Source organism: Prionailurus bengalensis, chromosome A1 (assembly GCF_016509475.1).
Source record: "Prionailurus bengalensis isolate Pbe53 chromosome A1, Fcat_Pben_1.1_paternal_pri, whole genome shotgun sequence".
In the NCBI taxonomy this organism is placed as follows: Eukaryota; Metazoa; Chordata; class Mammalia; order Carnivora; family Felidae; genus Prionailurus; species Prionailurus bengalensis.
Genome location: NC_057343.1, coordinates 117,931,615 through 117,952,687, shown reverse-complemented (window position 1 = coordinate 117,952,687; position 21,073 = coordinate 117,931,615). Strand labels below are relative to the sequence as shown.

At 38.7% G+C, this 21,073-nt stretch overlaps 1 protein-coding gene and 1 pseudogene across 22 annotated transcripts in view; both read right to left on the bottom strand.

The window, feature by feature from the left end:
• The window catches only part of LOC122482144 (protocadherin gamma-C4), a 178,103-nt gene that overhangs the window by 31,148 nt on the left and 125,882 nt on the right, over positions 1-21,073 (bottom strand). Inside the window, exon 1 of one of the 22 annotated variants that reach the window (XM_043578792.1) lies at positions 901-3,510. The exons of 20 other annotated variants lie outside the window; for them this stretch is intronic. In XM_043578792.1, the coding sequence (XP_043434727.1) occupies positions 901-3,330 (2,430 nt within the window). In that variant the 5' untranslated portion in view covers positions 3,331-3,510. Of the gene's footprint in view, positions 1-900; positions 3,511-21,073 lie in introns of those variants that run through there. One more of the 22 variants, XM_043580510.1, reaches the window with a different exon arrangement.
• LOC122496034 overlaps positions 3,403-21,073 on the bottom strand; it is a 32,388-nt pseudogene continuing 14,717 nt past the window's right edge.

Below are 21,073 nucleotides of genomic sequence, written 5' to 3'. Positions count from 1 at the left end.
TAGCTTTAATTTTTTTAGTACTTTTCTCTATTTCCCAAGTTTTTTATATTACACATGCATTACCATTATAACATAAAAATATTTTGTAGGTAATGTACACGTTATTTCCATCAGTGTACTTGAAATAAAAGTTAAAGGATGCCTAGAATTTTATTTACTTATTTTTTAAATGTTTATTTATTTTTGAGAGAGAGACAGAGTGTGAATGGGGGACGGGCAAAGAGAGAGGGACACAGAATCCAAAGCAGGCTCCAGGCTCTGAGCTGTCAGCACAGAGCCTGACGTGGGGCTTCAATCCACAAACCTCAAGATCATAACCTGAGCCAAAGCTGGAGCTTAACCGACTGAGCCACCCAGGCACCCTGAATTTTATTTAACTGAAAATCACCTGAGAATGAGGTACAGGATCTGCCTGCATAGACAAAGGAAAATTATCAGCGGACCATTAGTTTTAATGCAGATGTTGCAATCAAAACAAAGACAGACAAATGAGGTGGTTGTTGTATTCCTAGCATCTGCCACTTGTTAGAGGTATCTAGCAGCTCAGCTTGCTGTCATTGCAAATGACACCAAACTAAGCTGTGAGGGCTGAGATCTTGGGTTATAATTTAATGGCCTCTTAGCAAGATTGGTTAGTTGTGATGGCAAGTGAGTGCTGAAGGTGTGAATTGGGGCCACACAGGAGTCAGTTAATTCTACACCATGTGGGACCACAAACCACACTCTAGCCACGCCATCCCCTTCACAAACGCATGATGTTTGATCTACACAGGGCAAGGTGAAAAAGTAGATGCATCATTAGGAAAACATCTTCATCACTAAAACAACAGCTCCATCCCTTTCTGAACATGGTCCAGGCATCAAAAAGCATTAATATCATTCTGGGATGCTAACCCTTACCTGTCCTGGAGGGGAGCTCTCTGCACCCAACACTTGCCTATAGAACACTGGATCACAGCTCCGCAGTGTGTTCTGGCGGCTGGCCAGTGGGCTGGCAGCACCAGGTTTCTTCAACAGTGGGTCGCTGCGGCGTGAGTCGGTGGTGAGGTACACCTGATGGTAAAGGTGCGGTGGCATCAGACCTCCCCGCACAGCGTCTGCATGCAGAGAGGACCCTGGTGTTCGGTACAGGGAGCTCACAGGAGCTCTGTACAGATCCCTCGACTGTTTCCACTTGTAAACTTTGAATATGATCACTCCCAATACTGTGACTGCAAACCCCACAGAAACCAGGATTAGAGAGAGGAGTAGATAAAAGGTGAGATTTTTATTCTGCTCCCGAGGGGCAGAGCCAGAGGGGAATTCAGCCCGGGCTTCAGGAGATTCCTCGGTTACTGACACAGTCAGGGTTGCCGTGGTGGACAGTGATGGCTCCCCATTGTCTTTGATCAAGACCATAAGAGTCTGCCTGGGCACATCTGTGTCCTGAACTGGGCGGGAAGTGCTGACTTGACCCGTGTGAAGCCCCACAGCAAAAAGGCTCTGGTTGGAAGCTCCTAAGAGGCTGTAGGAGAGCCAGGCATTGTGCCCGGCATCTGGGTCCCAGCCTACCACCCGAGTGACCACATAGCCAGCAGCGGTACCTCTGGGCAGCATCTCCATTGAGCTCCGGCCAGGCCGGGGGTATAAGACCTGGGGGGCATTGTCATTGCGATCAGTGACAAATATGTTCACGCTAATGTTGGTGGTCAGGACTGGAGTGCCCCCATCGCTGACATGAACTGTTATTTCAAATTCTCGCCGATCTTCATAGTCCAGGGGCACTACAGATGACACGATGCCAGTGTCACGATTTATCGTGAAATAGTGGCCCACTAGCCCAGTTTCAGCTTCTTGTTCCAAGAGAAAGAAGGAAAGGCGAGCATTCTGCGGGGCATCAGGGTCCCAGACACTTAAATTTAGTATTGGAACCCCGGGGATGTTATTTTCCTCAACATAAACATCATAGGAGGACTGGGAAGACTGTGGAGGGTTGTCATTGATGTCAGACACTCGTACCTGCACGATTGTAAGGGCTGAGAGGGAAGGAGTTCCAGCATCTCGAGCAGTGATGCTGAGGTTGTATTCTGGGACAGTCTCACGATCCAGGGCTGCGCTGGTTTTCAAAGTAAAGTAATTCTTGAGGGAAGAAGTGAGGCTAAAGGGGAGACCTGGTGGCACCTCGCAAGATACCAATCCATTCTCCCCAGCATCCAGATCAATCACACTGAGCAAAGCAATGACAGTTCCAAGAGGGGCATCCTCGGGAACTGGGCTGTACACAGAGGTGACTGTAATCTCTGGGGCATTGTCATTCACGTCCACAACCTCTACCAAAACTTTGCAATGTGCTCCTTCGGGATTGGCGCCTTTGTCTTTGGCCTGTATGTAAATCTCGTGGAGTTTTGTGTCTTCAAAGTCGAGGCGACCTCTGATTGTCAGCACCCCACTTACAAGGTCTAAGGAGAATAGGTCTCGTACACCGGCGCGGTTGTGGCTGCCAAAAGAGTAAATGATTTCACCATTGGGGCCTTCATCCAGATCAGTTGCATGAACTCGCACCACGACAGTACCCGGCGGCGCATCCTCCAGGACTCGCGCACGGTATAAAGACTGATTGAAGGCGGGTGCATTGTCATTCGCGTCCAGCACGGTGATGCGAATGGGAAGGGTGGCGGAGCGAGCCGGGGTGCCTCCATCCAAAGCCGTCAGTACCACCTGGAGACTTGGCTCTCGCTCCCAATCAAGGGCGCGCTCCAGCACCAACTCCGCGTACTTAGTGCCGTCCTCTCGCGTCTGAACGCGAAGCGCAAAGTACTCATTTAGGCTCAGCTCATAGGTTTGTAAAGAGTTGCTTCCTACATCGGGATCATGCGCGCTCTCCAGCGGAAAGCGCGTGCCTGGCGCCACGGCCTCGCTGATCTCCAATTTCATTTCCCGGGTAGGGAATGTGGGATTGTTGTCATTGATATCCTGGATCACCACTTCCGCCCTTAACAGCTCTAGTGGGGTCTCCACCACCAGCTCCAGAGTTACAGTGCAGGAGGGCACTGTCCCACAAAGCTCCTCCCGATCCAGGCGGTCGTTCACGAACATCTCTCCAGTCTCCCGATTCACCTCAAAGAATCTTCGGCTAGCTCCAGACAACACCCGTAGCCTGCGTGCTGACAGGCTGCTGAGATCCAAACCAAGGTCCGTGACCACGTTGCCCACCACAAAACCTTTCTCTCTTTCCTCCAGAATCTCATAGCGAACGACGGCAGAAGCCTTGTGCAAGGCACCAAGCAGAAACAAAACTCCCACTACTCTCCCGATGCTTACCAGTCCGCTCCTCCAGGCCTCTGGGACCATCTCACTCAAAGGCAGTTCCTCTCAGCGGAGTCCAGATCTTTCCGGCTTTTTCACTGAGAAACTTTCAGCGGGTTAGCGCTTGAGCGCTAGGCACGGAGTCGGACATGGCTTTCTCGATGCCGTTGATTTGCTCACCGGCTGTTCAGTCTCTGCCTCATCCCGGGGCACCAAGAGGGGACGGGCCAGGGCCAGATCTCCAGCGTCTTCATTGGCCGACAGCGGCACGCAGAGTCCCAGCCAATAACTGCACGAAGAATGCGCTAGCGCCGGGCTGAGCGGGACAAACGCTACCGCCAGGAACTTCACTTTCCTTTTGCTTCTTTCCTGAGTTTAGGGCCAAAGGGCCTTGGCAGTTATCTGTACATCGGCAACCTACCCTGGCCTGAAAAGCAAACTGCAGATCCATGAAGATGGCTGTTTTGTAGGTTTTCAAACCAAACCAAGGCCTATTACACATTTTTTTAAACCGCTGTCTGTAATCGCAAGAAGAGAGGGTCAAACAAACCCAGAATGACACAACACCGTCTGGAAAAACACAAATATGCTTTGTTGGAGGGCTGCATAGAGCCTATCCAGTTGGACTCTATATGTAAGGGAGCATTTATCATTTCTGTGGAAATGTTAATAATTTCAGCGTTCTCTCTTACCAAATGAGACTGTACAATTCTGTTTCTCAGTAAAGAGAATCAATAGGAACCACTATCTGGTTTAACAGTTTTATGTAATTCAAAATTTAGATTTCTTTTAAAACTGGATGTTGTTTAGTTCTCATTTCTTAAGAACCAGGGAGCAATGTGACAACTCCCTACCCCATCTTTCCTAACAAACATAATCTCAATCATAAAGCATAATTTCAAATGCTTCCCTTTACATGGCCAATCCACTTCCCAAGATCTTGTATTAATATGCCACAAAGAGAAGTTGCATTGCTAAAGAAGGATAATACCCATTCCCCCTTCAAAAAGAAAAAAATCTAGGCCTGTTTATCACCTGGGACCTTTATAAAATGACTAAGATATAGCAGCAACGCTCCATAAACTCTTTAGAGAAATACACAGCCTTTAACCCAAAAAATAAAGAGCCTTGAAGAGTTTTCTACATTTAGGATTAAAACTCATGAAACAAACCAAATAGCACTTATTAGGATAATGAATAAGAGAGTCAGGTATGAAATAAGTCAGAGCTAACACATCCCTGGGCAAGAAACTACCCTAAAAGTGTTTCTGAGTTCCCACCCTATTAAATGAATACGGCAGGTAAAATGTCTGGCATACAGTAAGCCCAAATTACTGATCCAAATTACCCCATTAAATATGAGATGCCAAGTTTTAGAGCCTCATACTGTTTCTGTATACTTGTCTTGGACATCACTTTGAGTGCATATAAACCTTTCTGAAGTGTAACTGAACCCTGAAAGGGATAGGCAGACATATTAGGTAGATAAGAAGTATACAGTATAGAGGGTATTTACTGAAGAGATAAAAACCATATTTGACCTGATTCTCCATGTCCTCCAAACTTTCTCTCTTAAAACCCTTAGTTTTAAATAGTTTTACAACAGACCAGACCACTAAGAAGGTTGACAGGCATTCAAAGACAGAATATATTCCATAGAATATATTTAGAAGACAGAATATGGCCTAGTCACTTGCTACTCAAGTATAAGCCAAGAACCAATGGCATAGGCATCACCTAGGAGCTTGTTAGAAATGCAGAAATTCTCTACCTTGACTAAATTATAATTTAACAAAATACCTGTGTGATTTGAATGTGCCTTAGGGTTTGAGAAACACTGATTTGCAGTTTCTTCAGAGATAGACTGATTTACCAATCATTTTTCTCATTCACAATAACTTAATTACAACATGGCTTTTGAAAACTGGTTTTTAAAAGTTGAAATGGTTTTCCCATTTATAATAAGGCCCATAGTTAATTCTTAAGATTTCTTCAGAAGCCAGCAGAATCCTCTTGGATCCATGCTCCACAGTGGCCAAAAGATCTTCTTACAATTTTAATTAGATGATACAATTATCCAGCTGAAAACTCCTCAGCAGCATCTCACTACTCTTGAAATAAAATTCCAAATCCTTTGCACAGTATCCAAATTCTCATGCCTTCTCCTTCTCTAAATACTCCATTATATAACATAGTCATCAGCCAAGCTTTTTTGTGCCCCAAGGCTTTTAGAAAGACTACTCCTCTCTTAGGAAAGATGCTTACCCTTCCCTCCCTTTGCTTCGCTAATTTCTACAACTCTTTCAGGACTCACTTTAAATGTTATTTCACGATAGAGGTCTTCCATTAGACCCCAGTTAAAACCAGGATTCTTTGTTATGTGCTCTAAGAGCACCTTGTATTTTCCTTTGTTGAGTCTAGCACAATTTAATATTTTAGAATTATGTTTTGTTTAAGTATAATGTCTGCTTCTTCCACTACAGAAGGTACACTACACTACACTACAGGAGGTCAGAGACTATGCCTGTTTTGATGATCATTTATATCCCTGGCACCTAGCACAGTAGGCACTTAAATGCTTCCCCCTCCCCCCCCCGCTTTATTAAAGTATAATTGATAAATATAATTGTATAAGTTTAAGGTGTAAACATGATAATTTACTATATTGTGAAATAATTAGCACAATATAGTTAACATATCCATTACCCCTGTTTATTACCGTTGTACGTGTGTGTGTCCACATATGTGTTGAGAATGATTAAGATATCCTCTGTCAGCAAATTTCAAGAATATACTACAGTACTGTTAACTAGAGTCACCTTTCTGTATACTAGAGTCCTAGAACATATTCATCTTTAAGTGAAAGTTTGTACCTTTTGACCAAATCTCTCTACATTTAATGCTTATTAATATAGCAATCTTCGGGGCACCTGGGTGGCTCAGTCGGTTAAGCGTCCGACTCCAGCTCAGGTCATGATCTCATGGTCCGTGAGTTCGAGCCCCGTGTCGGGCTCTGTGCTGACAGCTCAGAGCCTGGAGCCTGCTTCAGATTCTGTGTCTCCCTCTCTCTCTGAACCTCCCCCGTTCATGCTCTCTCTCTGTCTCAAAAATAAACATTAAAAAATATATATAGCAATCTTCATGCCAATGGCCTACTAATCATGAAATGCACCAAGGATTACATATGGTCAATTATATGCATCCACTTTCCCTAGAGGTAAGCATTTTTGGAAGATACAGTCACTCTTTCAAGCTACCAGTGGGCCTAATGAAACTATTTGGTAACCTAATGACTTGAATAATTTGCTAAAGAGCCAAATAAGGTGTGGTAATACAACTCACGCAAGAAAAAAAAAACAAACAGGATGCCTTGCTGTGCCACCTATATTAAGGGGAAATGAAAGCAGCAGTGTTAAAGGGTCAACACAATTTTCCAGTCTCTTTCCTCTTTCCTTTCTGTTCTATAATTTCAAGAGAGCCTCTGATCAATGAGATACAACAAAAATAATTTTAAAATAGAAAGTGATTATGTTATAGTTGTCAAGAGTGAAGCCTTAGTGTCAAAAAGACTTGAGTTCCAATACTGGGTATTATACTTAGTAACTATGTAACCATGAAGCTCTTATTTTTCACTTCTCTTTCAGTTTGTTTATCTGTAAAATGGGAATAATAACAGCACTCCTTGACATAACCACAGGCATCTCAATCTGTTAATATTTTAACAGCTTTATATTTACCATAGCGTTCATCTAGACATCTAGATCATCTAGACAATGATTTTCAGTAATTTATAGTTATGCAACCAACATCACAATCCAGTTTTAGTATATTCCCATCACCCCCAAATGCCCTAATTCTGTCTGCAATCAATTCTTGCTCCTACTCCCAGCCTCAGGCAACCACTGACTCAAAAATTCCCAAGTCAGGGCATCTGGGTGTGTAGAGCATGCAATTCTTGATCTCGGAGGTGTGAGCTTCAGCCCATGTTGGGTGCAGAGATTACTTGAAAATAAGATCTTTAAAAAAAAAAAAATTCCCAAGTCATTCTTAACATCTTTTTCTACATTCCCACATTAATTACCAGTACATGCCAATGTTTACTACTTCCAAAATGTATTCTGAATCTATCAAATTACTTTCCCTTTCTACTGCCACTACCTGAGTCAAATACCTTAAATATCATTATGATTGGCTACTTAATTTTTAAGGCCAATGAAAAATGAAAATGGGAGCTTCCTTATTTAAAACTTAAGAATGGCAAGATGGTAAGAGCAGAGAATTAGCCCTGGGCCCTATCTCAGGGCCCTCCTAAAAAGGGGACCCATGTGATCGCACAGATTACACGCTCATGAAGCTGCCCTTGCCTGGCACAGAGGAAGGTCTCCATAAATATATCCTAATATCATTTTTAAATACTGGGTAACTACCTAATATTATTCATTCTCAGAGGATCAGTAATATCAGAAAATCTTGCTCATGAAACTGTTAAAAAATGTATTACCCCCTTAAAATTCTAAATATCATCTAGTAATCTTTCAATTTAATGTCATTTGACTATTTGAAGAACATTCTGAGGTCAAAGGTCAAAAGTCAAATTAAGGGAGCATGTGAAGAGAACTGGTATAAAAACAGATAACCGATAGGTTAATCAAACATGTATCATAATTTAGCCAGGTGGGTGATTCAAGGATTTGGTGAATAAGCTGAAGAGTTTAGCCTTAATATTTATCTCAAGTTTATTTACGTGAAAAAATATTCTGCATACTTTGATTTGAAAAAGATCTATAAATCTTAAGTTTTATAAAACCTCCATTCTATCTCCCCTCAGACAAGAAGAAATTCTCTCGCCAAAGTATTTTAAAACTACAATGATAATCAGTGATTTTTGAGATCAAAAGTTTAAGAAAAAAAGATTTACCTCTTTTCCCATTTGAGTGCTATTCTCTTCTAGTCTTGATTGCATTAGTACTCTTATTGTTTAATAGATCATAAACTCAAATGTGCCAGGAAACTACCCGCAAAAATTATCAATAGCCCACTTGAAAATCTTCCAAGACACCTAAATTCTCCTTAGAATCTGTTCAATTTTTCCCCAGCACACTATTACATTTTTACCTAAATTATTATCAGTTCTCAACAAATGGGTAGCCTTGTGTGATTGAGCTGTTTTTTTCTTTTTTTTTTTTTTTAAATTTTTTTTTTCAACATTTTTTATTTATTTTTGGGACAGAGAGAGACAGAGCATGAACGGGGGAGGGGCAGAGAGAGAGGGAGACACAGAATCGGAAACAGGCTCCAGGCTCCGAGCCATCAGCCCAGAGCCTGACGCGGGGCTCGAACTCACAGACCGCGAGATCATGACCTGGCTGAAGTCGGACGCTTAACCAACTGCGCCACCCAGGCACCCCGAGCTGTTTTTTTCTAAATGAAGTAATTTGCTTCAAAATATATTAACTTTGAGTGAGAAAGAAGTGTGGCTTTCTGATCTTTAAGCCTTCTATCAATACAGAAGTTTAGTATACAATAAAGATACTATCTCAAAATACTGAGACAAAGATGAAGGTTTTTTTAAAAACACTTATTTTATTTTTGAGAGAGAGAGAGAGAGAATGTGAGCAGGGAAGGGACAGACAGAGTAGGAGACACAGAATCCAAAGCAGGTTCCAGTCTCCGAGCTGTCAGCACAGAGCCCAATGTGAGGCTCGAACTCACGAACGGTGAGATCATGACACGAGCTGAAGTCAGATGCCCAACGGACTAAGCCACCCAGGTGCCCCAAAGATGAAAGTGTTTAATAAACAGTACTGAGACAACTGGACAGCCGTTTGAAAAAAAAAAAATTAGATCCATTACTCAGCACACACAGAATAAAACCCTTACAGATCAGGAATCTAAATGTAAAAACCAAAAAATCATACAAGTATTAGAAGAAAATGGATGAATTTTCTATAACCTCAGTGTGGGGCAAGGGTTTCTAACTATGACTCAAAACCTAAATGCAATTTAAGAAAAGACTAATTAATTTCATTACATAAAAATAAAAAGAAAAAAAGACTGCAATGCAAAAAATACCCTAGACAAAACTGAAAGGCAAATGACATACTGGGAAAAAAATATTTGTAACTTATATCTTGGGCAAAAGGCTAATATCTCTAAATATATAAATAACTTTAAAATTTTAGGACAAGACACTAAAAAATCATACAGAAAAATGAACATAAGACATGAACAATTTTTAAGAGAGATAAACAGGCTCTTAAACATGTAAAAAGGGGCATGTGGGTGGCTCAGTGGGTTGGGCATCCGACTCTTGGTTTCAAGTCAGGTCATGATCTCACAGTTCATGAGTTTGAGCCCTGCGTCAGGCTCTGTGCTGACAGTGTGAAGTCTGCTTGGGATTCTCTGTCTCCCTCTCTCTCTGCCCCTCCCTCTCAAAACCCACTCCCTCTCCCTCTCTCAAAAATAAATAAAACTTTTGTAAAAATGTGAAAAGATCCTTAAATTCAATCAGAATGAAAGAAACTCTAATCAAAACTACTCTGAGATTTTTTAAATGATCAGATTGGCAAAAATTAAAAATCTTGATGACATACTCTGTTGTGGAGGTTGTGGGAAAATAAGCATCCTCATCTACTGGTAGGAAAGCAAAAGAGTACAACCTATATGGAGGAAAACAGTTATATCTAACAAACCTACATATGCATTTACCCTATGGCCCAGTAATCACACTTTTAGGAATTTACCCTGAATATACACTTCAAAAATTCTTAAAATACATATGTACCAGATTATTCATTACAGCATTATTTTGAAATAATTTGTAAATGCAAAAAGATTAGAAACTACCTAAACTGCATACTAGAGATTGGTTGAACATACTATGATATGTACACATATAATGGAGTTTTAGAAAACTATAAAAAATGACCTCTATAAATTCATATAGAATGATTTACAGGATATAGCATGTTAGTACAAAAACCAAAGTGAAAATTTTTGTTTCTGATCATGTGAAACTAGCCATATCATTATAAAAAACTTAGACACTGATGAAAATATGTGGAAAAATGCTTTCAGACAATGGCTTAAAAGGAGTGGAAGACTAAGAGAAAGGATCTCTCATGTTTTTCCTGGAGGCAATTTTCAGACCATGGGGCAAAAAAGGGGAAATCCAAGAATAATATAGTGATCTTGCTGAGTTGAGGAATAAAAATTAGCATTTAGGAATACTGAGGAAGCTAAAAATTGTGGAACAGAGAACAGAGCTATGTAAAGAACTCCAGAAGTCTGGATAAGGATCCCGTGAGTCTCTGGATGAACTATAATCTGAGCATGTACAGAATGACAATTATCCTGAAGCTGAGCAAAGAACAAGGGACCTATTAGCTGAAATTTTTCTGGAGCTCACATCGGGATGGGAAATATTTGGATTCCATTCATCCAGAATATAAAAATCTTGACAAACACTCCAAAAAAGATCGCGACTTAGTAATAGGGCTAATTAGCCCAATGCAAAGGTTTCTATAAATCTTTTCTAACAAAATTTTAAAACAAGCCTTGGAAAAATCAACCAGATCTGCAAATAACTTAACTGCCTTCCAAAAAACAAATTTCAATACTTTTTTAAAGTAGCATTTTATTTTTTTAAGTTTGTTTCTTTATTTATTTTGAGAGAGAAGAGAGTGTGCATAAGTGCACAAGCAGGGGAGGGATAGAGAAAGAGGAAAAGAGAGTATCCCAAGCAGGCTCCATGCTGTCATGGTGGATTCCAACTCAGGGCTTGATCGCATGAACCATAAGATCATGATTTGAGCTAAAACCAAGAGTTGGATGCTTAACCAACTGAGTCACCCAGGCACACCACATTTCAATACTTTTTAAAGAAAAACAACAAACACAAACACTCAACAATGTAGCATTTACAAAGTCTGCCATCCAATAAAAACATTACTAGGTATGCAAACAATCAGCAAACTGTGACTTAAAACCAGGAAGAAAATCATCACTAGAAATGACAAAAGTAATTAAATTAGCAGACAATGAATTTAAAAAGCTACTGTAAATGCTCTCAAGGATTTAAAGGAAAACATGAAGCTACTGAGAAAAATGGAGAGAAATGAAAAAATGAAATGAAATTTATGGAAGTGAAAAATACTGTATATGAAATGAAAACTTCACTAGATGGTATTAACAGCAGCCTAGACATAAAGAAGATCAATGAACTTGAAAACATAGCAAAACAAACTGAAAATAATGAAAAAATAGAAACACAGCTTCAGCAACCGGTGGGAAAATGTCAATTGGTCTAACACAAGTAAAATTGAAGTTTTATAATTGTGTATGTGTGTGTAATAATATTTGAATACAGCCCAAAACTTTCTAAATTTAAAGAAAACTATACATTGACAGACTCAAGAACCTCAACGAGTCCCAAGAAGGATAAAACACCAAGAAAAATACACTAAGGTCATCATTATCAAATTTCTGAAAATCATAAATAAAAAGAAAAATTTAGAAGCAGCCAGAGGGGGAAAAAACAGTAAAAACAAAGCAACAAAAATGACTGTAGACTTCTTATTAGAAACTAAAAGAAAACTGTCAGTCTAGAATTCTATATCCAGCAAAAGTATCTTTCAAAAATGAAGGTGAAAGAAAGATCTTTTTCAGACAAACAACAAACAAGAAAATATGTAACCAGAAGATTTATTCTGAAAGTTACAAGAAACATTAAAAAAAGTTCTTCAGTCAGAAGGAAACTGACACCTGATGGAAATTTGGACTACGTAAAAAAATAAGTGACACAAAGATAAAAATGTACATTACATATGAAAAACTTTTCTTCTCACTTTCTCGTTTCTTTAAAAAATAATTGATTATAGGGGATCCTGGGTGGCTCAGTCAGTTAAACATCCAACTCTTGATTTTGGCTCAGGTCATGACCTCACAGTTCATGAGTTCAAGCCCCACACTGGGCTCTGTGTTGACACTGCAAAGTCTGCTTGGGATTCTCTCTCTCTGCCTCTCTCTCTGCCCTTTCCACATGTTTTCTCTCTCCCTCTCAAAATAAATAAATAAACTTTAAAAAATTGATTATTTAGAAGGCAGGGGTAACCCAAACTTGCAGGAAAGGCTCGGGGAATCTAGGACACCTAGCAGCCAAAATGAAGGTAAAGATGCTGAGCCTGAACCCGGAAACTATGTCCACAAAACCAAGCCAGACTTACAAAGAATTCCAAGAAACTATGATCCTACCTTATGTCCTTTTGAGATCCCGCGAGAATATGTATGGAATTACACTGGAATTAAGCTGAAAATCAGTAACAGAAAGCAGGAAAATCTCCAAACACTTGGAAATAAAACAACACAGTTCTAAGTAATCCATGGGTCAACAAGTCATGAAGGAAATTTAACAATATACTGAACTGAACAAAAATGAAAATACGCTTATCAAAATTTGTGGGATGCAACTAAAGCAGTTCTGACAGGGAAATGTATAGCACTAAAGATAAAAGTTTTCAAATCAATAAACTATGTTCCTACCTCAAGAAACTAGAAAAAAGGAGCAAAATAAAAAATTTTTGCAAAATTTTTGCTTTGCAAAAGCAAGCAGAAGCAAAGAAATTTTAATAAATACAAGGCCATATATCAATGAAATTGAACTCCTAGATATACACCTAGGAGAAATTAAAAGATATATTCATACAAATACCTGCAGCAAATGTTCATCATTTTTCATAATAGTCAAAAACTGGAAGAAACTCAAATGTCTATCAATGGACACCTATATAAACAAAATATGGTGTAGCCATACAACAAAATACTATTCAACAGTAAAAGCAATTAAGGGCTGATACATGCTACATGGATGAATGTCAGCAACACTGTGCCAAGTGAAAAAAGCCAACATAAAAACTACATATTGTCTAACTATATTTATGTGAAATTTCTACAAAAGAAAAAAACTATAGAGACTGAAAATTGGCCAATGGTTGCCTGGGGCTGCGGATGGAAACTGACTGTAAACAGACACCAAGGAAATCTTTGGGATGAAGAAAATGTTCTAAAACTGGATAGTGGGGATGGTTGCACAACTGAATAAATTTATTAAAACTTGTCTAACTCCACCTGAAAATGGGTTAAGTTCATTATACATAAATTATACCCCAATTTAACTATTTAAAAAGATATATAAATCAGTAAAACTAAAAATAAAAATAGAAAAAAATCAATGTCACTAAAAGCTAGTGCTTTGAAAACTAATAAAATTAGTAAATCAATAAACTGACAAACTCTAACAATATGAACAATCCTATATCTACAGTGAAACAGAGTATCACTATAGACCCCACAGACATTAAAAGGAATATAAGGGAATATTATGAACAACCGTATGCATGTAAAAGGAATATAAGGCAATATTATGAACAACTGTATGCATATAAATGCAACAACTTATTTTTCATTTATCTATTTATTTATTTATTTATGAAAGAGGCAGAAAGAGGCAGAGAGAGACAGAGAGACAGAGAGAGAGAGAGAGAATATCCCTGGCAGGATTCATGCTCATGCAGCCTGACATAGGGCTCGATCCCACAACCCTGGGATCACAATCTGAACCAAAATCAAGAGTCAGATGCTTAACTGAGCCACCCAGGCACCCCTAAACTCAACAATTTAAATAAAATGGACCAATTGCTACAAACAAAATGCTAAAAACAAAAGTCACTAGAATACTCACCCAATATGAAATGGATAATCTAAATAGTCCTATAGCTAGCAGACAAATTGAATACATAGTTTAAAAATTCCCCAAAAGAAATCTCCAGGTCCAGATGGTTTCACTGGAGAATTCTTTCAAATTTTTAAAGAAAAGCTAACACCATTTCTACACAATTTCAGAAAATAGAAGAGGAGAAGACCCTTTCTAATTCATTTTATGAAGCCAATTTTGCTGATGTCAAAGCTAGACAAAGGCAGCACACAAAAAAACTACAAATCAATATCCCACATAAATATAAATACAAAATCCTGAATAAAATATTAGTAAATGGAATTCAGCAACATGTAAAAAGAAGTATATACCATAACCAACCCTGGAGCTTATTCCAGGGATGCAAGACTATTCACTATTTGAAAAATAATTAATATTATTCACCCTATCAACAAGCTAAAGAAGAAAAATTATGCAGTCATATACAATGGTACAGAAAAAGGATGAAAAAAATTCAACATCTATTCATTATTTTTTAAAAAATTCAGAAAACTAGGAACAGAGGAGATATTCCTCAGCTTAACAGAAAGAATCCACACAAACCTACAGTAAACATGATACTTAAGAGTGAAAGATTAAATTCCCCCCCTTATATCAAGAACAAAGCAAAGATGCCTACTCTCACTATTATTAATTTTTTTTACATTTATTTATTTTTGAGAGACAGAGCACAAGCAGAGGAGGGGCAGAGACAGGAGACACAGAATCTGAAGCAGGCTCCAGGCTCAGAGCAAGCATTCAGCACAGAGCCCAATGCAGGGGTCAAATCCACAAATTGTGAGATCATGACCTGAGCTGAAGTCTGACACTTAACCAACTGAGCCACCCAGGCGCCCCTCACTATTCTTAGTCAATATAATACTAGAAGTTCCAGCCAGTTGCAGTAAGGCAAGAAAATACAAAGAAAAGACATACAGATTAAAAGGAAGAAATAATTATATCCCTATTGCAGATGGCACATTGTATACAAAGAAAATCCCAAAGAATCTATTATTAAAAAACTCCCAGAACTACTAAGTGACTTCAGTAAGGTCATAGGATACAAGGTCAACATATCAAAATCTACTTCTAAATACTATGACTGAACATGTAGAAATTGAAATTACAAATTCAATACATGGGAATGCAAGATGGTGCAGCCACTCTGGAAACAGTATGGAGGTTCCTCAAAAAACTAAAAATAGAACTACCCTACAACCCAGCAATTGCACTATTAGGCATTTATCCATGGGATACAGCTGTTCTGTTTCAAAGGGACACATGCACCCCCATGTTTATAACAGCACTATCAACAATAGCCAAAGTATGGAAAGAGCCCAAATGTCCATCGATAGATGAATGGATAAAGAAAACATGGTACATATATATATAATGGACTATCGTTCGGCAATCAAAAAGAATGAAATCTTGCCATTTGCAACTACATGGATGGAACTGGAGGGTATTATGCTAAGTGAAATTAGTCAGAGAAAGACAAAAATCATATGACTTCACTCATATGAGGACTTTAAGAGACAAAACAGATGAACCTAAGGGAAGGGAAACAAAAATAATATAAAAACAGGGAGGGGGACAAAACAGAAGAGATTCATAAATATGGAGAACTGAGGGTTACTGGAGGGGTTGTGGGAGGGGCGATGGGCTAAATGGGCAAGGGGCACTAAGGAACCTACTCCTGAAATCATTGTTGCACTATATGCTAACTAATTTGGATGTAAATTTTAAAAAATTAAAAATAAAATTAAAAAAAAACCACATTTCCAATTATTCAAAAAATGGAATTCTTAGGTATAACAAAATATGCATAGAACTTACACAATGAAACTTTAAAAATGCTGATGAAAGAAATAAAAGAATATTTAACTTAATGGGGAGACCAATCTAATATTCATGGTTCAGAAGACTCAACATACTAAAGATATCAACTCCTCCCTACCTCCACTTTGATCTCTAGATTTAACACAATTCCTCAAAATATGAACTAGATGTTTTTTGTACTACTGACAAGTTTATTCTAAAATAAACATATAGTGGCGCCTGGGTGGCTCAGTCAGTTAAGCGTCTGACTCTTGATTTTGGCTCAGGTCATAATCTCACAGTTTGTGAGTTCAAGGCCCATGCTGGGCTCTGCACTGATGGTGCAGAGCCTGCTTGAGATTCTCTTCCTCTCTCTCTCTCTCTCTGCCCCTCCTCTGATCACACTCTCTCTTTCTCTCAAAATAAACATTAAAAAAATTACAGGGGCGCCTGGGTGGCGCAGTCGGTTAAGCGTCCGACTTCAGCCAGGTCACGATCTCGCAGTCTGTGAGTTCGAGCCCCGCGTCGGGCTCTGGGCTGATGGCTCAGAGCCTGGAGCCTGTTTCCGATTCTGTGTCTCCCTCTCTCTCTGCCCCTCCCCCGTTCATGCTCTGTCTCTCTCTGTCCCAAAAATAAAAATAAACGTTGAAAAAAAAAATTTTTTTTAATTACAAAAATAATAAAACATACATATATAGGGGTGCTGGGGCGGCTCAATCAGTTAAGTGTCTGACTCTTAACATTGATTCAGTCATGATCCCAGGGTTGTAAAATCAAGCCCCATGTCAGGCTCTACACTGAGCGTGGAGCCTGCGTGAGATTCTCTATCTCTCTTTCTCTACCCCACTACCCTCTAAAAATTAAAAAAAAAAAACTTTTAGTTAAAAAAAATACATAATGAGATAGTAAAACATACCCACTAGAATGGCTAAAATTAAAAAGTTTAACAGGGGGGCGCCTGGGTGGCGCAGTCGGTTAAGCGTCCGACTTCAGCCAGGTCACGATCTCGCAGTCTGCGAGTTCGAGCCCCGCATCGGGCTCTGGGCTGATGGCTCAGAGCCTGGAGCCTGTTTCCGATTCTGTGTCTCCCTCTCTCTCTGCCCCTCCCCCGTTCATGCTCTGTCTCTCTCTGTCCCAAAAATAAATAAAACTTTAAAAAAAAAAAAAAAGTTTAACAGGAAGCATTAGTGAGAACATGGAGTAAGCAGAGCTGTCATACAATGCCGATGAGAATGTAAAGTACGACCTTTTTGAAAAATAGTTTTGTAGCTTCTTATAAAGCTAAATATAGATTTCCCATGTTATATGATCCAGCAATTGTACTTTTAGGCATTTACCTGAGAAACTAAAAATATGCCCACAAAAATTTTTACATAAACGTTCACATCATCTTAATTAAGAATAACATCAGGGGTGCCTGGCTGGCTCAATCAGTTAACCATCGGACTTCGGCTCCTGTCATGATCTCACGGTTTGCGAGTTTCAGCTTCGCACTGGGCTCTATGCTTATGGCTCAGAGCCTGGAGCTTACTTCATATTCTGTGTCTCTCTCTGTCTTGCCCCTCCTATGCTCATGCTCTATCTCTCTCTCAAAGATAAATTAACATAAATTTTTTTTTTTTAAAGAATAACACCAAACTGGGAACTCAAATGTCCATTAACAGGTAACTGTATAAACAAATTGTGATGTATCTATACAATGCATTATCAATCAGCAATTAAAAAAACAAGCTAATGAACACACAACAGTGTGAAGGAATTTCAAAAACATGTAGAAGAAAAAGCAGACACAAAAAAGTACATGTTGTAGGATTCTGTTTAGAAGAAATTCTGGAAAAGACAAAACTAATTTATGGTGACAGGAAGCAGATCAGTGGTTGCCTAGATCCAGTGATGTGGGTAAATGATTGTGAAGGGGCATGAGAAAGCTTTTGGAGGTTATAGAAGTATTGTATAATTTGACTGTATAAATGGTTACACAGGTGTAAACATCTGTTAAAATTCAATGAGCTGTATAATTTTTAAAGGTACATTTTATACATAAATTACGCCACAGTAAATATAAATTACACCACAGTAAAACTGATTAAAAATTGTTTTAGGGGCACCTAGGTAGCTCAGTTGGTTAAGCATCTGACTCTCGGCATCAGCTCAGGTAATGATCTCACTGGTTTGTGGGTTTAAACCCAGCATTGGTCTCCGTGTTGACAGTGCAGGACCTGCTGGGGATTCTCTCTCTCTGCTCCTCCCCTGCTCACATGCTGTCTCAAAATAAAATAAACTTAAAAAATTGTTTTAAAACAAAATGTGAAAAAGTATATATAGGCATTCCTTACTTTGCAGTTGTGCAGGACTGTAAAAAATAACCACTCAAACTGACACTGCAAAGTAATCTTAACAATCAATAGAGGAAATTAGAATTGTTCCATGACCTTTAAAAAAGTTTTTGAAAACATTAAAAACTCCTACAGGGAAGTAAAAAAAATAGTGAAACTAATATTTATTTAATACATTATAATCTGAGACATTAAGAATAGCTGAGAATTACAGGGTTGGCTTTTTCTCATCCTATAATTTATAATACAGAGCAAACATCTTTTCTATGCCTTGGAAAATTGTCAAGACTTTTCGTAAGTTTGGATCAACTTCCAGTATTTTATGTATCCTTGGAGCTTTCAAGGTCATGAAATATCTCCAAGAGTTCCTCTAATGTGAAGGTTTTTTTGCTGGTGTCATTTTTTTCTGGACATTTTCATCCTTTTTGTCACAACCACTTTCCTGACTTGTGCAGTAAGTTCACATTCACAAAGCTCCTTAGGCTACATGTCTAGAGACTCTTGAAGGTAGGAGTGTCGACATTTCCAGTGTCAGCTATTTATTCTATAATTCCATTTTCTAAGATTTTATTTTTTTTAAATTTATTTTGAGAGAGAGAGAGAGAAAGAGAGGGAGAGCACATGCAAATGGGGAAGGATTAGAAAGAGAGGAGACAGAGAATCACAAGTAAATTCCATGCTGTCAGCAAGGAGCCCAATGTGGGGCTCTATCCCATAAACCATGAGATCTTGACCTGTGCAGAAATCAAACGTTGGATGCTCAACAGACTGAGCCACCCAGGTGCTCCTTAAAGATTTTAAGTAATCTGTACACCCAACATAGGGCTTGAACTCACAACCCCAAAATCAAGAGTCACATGTTTTAATGACCAAGCCAGCCAGAAGCCCCTATAATTCCATTTTTATTCAATTTGAATTTCACTGACTGCATTATCACTTTCGTTTATTTGCTGCACTTTAATTTAGGTGGTCAACTCCCTCTACACATTTTTGTAAAATGTCATGTGGGTTTATCTCTGGGAGATAAGAAGGCAACACAACTACATGCTTTGCTGTCTGTGCATAAACTAAATAACAGTAACCAATCTCTGACAGACAGAAAGCCGCTAGGTGATTGGTTACCTATCATGGTGCATATCTGCCATATGCAAAGTAGTCTGTGGACTAAAGGGCTAACAGTGACATTTATGCTTGAAGTAATTACTCAGAGAAAATGCCATGGTAACTGAAATTTGAACTGTTTCTATAAGACTGGTATTATTTAAACCATATGTATGTATGTGTATAAACACACACACATATGAGAATGATAAAGAGAATAAAAAGAAAGAATAAAAGAAATGTAGCAAAATATAAATTAACAATAGCTAAGTCTGGATAAAGGGTATATAGTTCTTTGTGCAATTCTTGAAAGCCTTTTGGAAATTTGAAATTATTTCAAAATAGTTAAAAAGAAAACTTGCTGTGAAGGCACCTATCAAAATTACAAACCTATTTACTCTTTGACCCAGCAATTCCACTTTTGGGAATTCATCCCACATATATACTGCACATGCACAAAATAATGTCAGTACAAGACTTTTCACTGCAGTTATTTGTAATATTCAGAGACTGAAAACATCCCAAGAATGAATTTATCTATCAGGAGACTGATAAATAGCACAGTGGAATACCAAGCATCTGTTTAAAAGAAAAACTTTCCTTATGTATTAATATGGAAAGACTTTTAAAGGATACATTGTAGAGTAACGAAATCAAGAAAAAGAACAGTGTATGTTATCTGTTTTGTAAGAAAAGTGGGGAAAATATATATCTAGATTTGCCCCTATCTGTATAAAGAAATGCTTAAAAGAGACTTAAGAAACTAATAAAATGTATGTGGGCAGGAGGAAACAGGGGCAGAAGAGTAGGACAGGAATGGGAATAAGACAATATATACTTAATATGCAACCATTTCATTTTTGAACGATGTAACTGTGTTTCTCATCACAAAATAAGATAAAATTACTAAGATTGAGGTAGATGGCAGAACTATAAGGACTCAAATGAAAAGCTGCCCCTGGAATATTATTAGTTGGGAAAAAGCAAGATGTAGAACAGTATACTTACTATAAAATGATCCCTGTTGTGCAAAAAAGCACACACATTTACATATACCAAAAAAATGCTTGGAAGTAAACATAATCAGATATTAACACTACTGGCTTCTTAGAGGTGAGTCTGGAGACAATTGTGGGTGGGCCGAATCTGATGTTTTATTTTTTTATCTCTCTAATTTTTTTAAAAAATTTAATTAAAAAAATTTTTTAATGTTTATTTATTTTTGAGAGAGGGGGAGACAGCAAACAGGGAAGAGGCAGAGAGAGAGGGAGACAAAGATTCCCAAGCAGGCTCTGTGCTGTCAGTGCAGAGTCTGATGCGGGGCTCGAACTCACGAACCGTGAGATCATGACCTGAGCTGAAACCAACAGTCAGATACTTAAGTGACTGAGTCTCCCAGGTGCCCCAAGATTTTATTTTTTAAATAATCTCTACACTCAGTGTAGGGATCAAACTTAAACACTGAGGTCAAGAGTCGCATCCTCTACCATCTGAGCCAGCCAGGTACCCCTTTTATATCTTTTTAAATTGGAGTATTGTTTATATACAGTGAAAAACCAAGGATCTTGAGTTCAATGAGTTTGGGCAAATGTATACAACCATTTAATTTACCACTCTATCAAAATAGGGAAAAAAATTTAAATTTTTAAAAATGTTTATTTTTGATAGGGAGACCAAGTGCAAATGGGGGAGGGGCAGAGAGAGAGGGAGACACAGAATCTGAAGCAGGCTCCAGGCTCTGAGCTGTCAGCACAGACCCAGACGCGGGGCTTGAACTCACAAA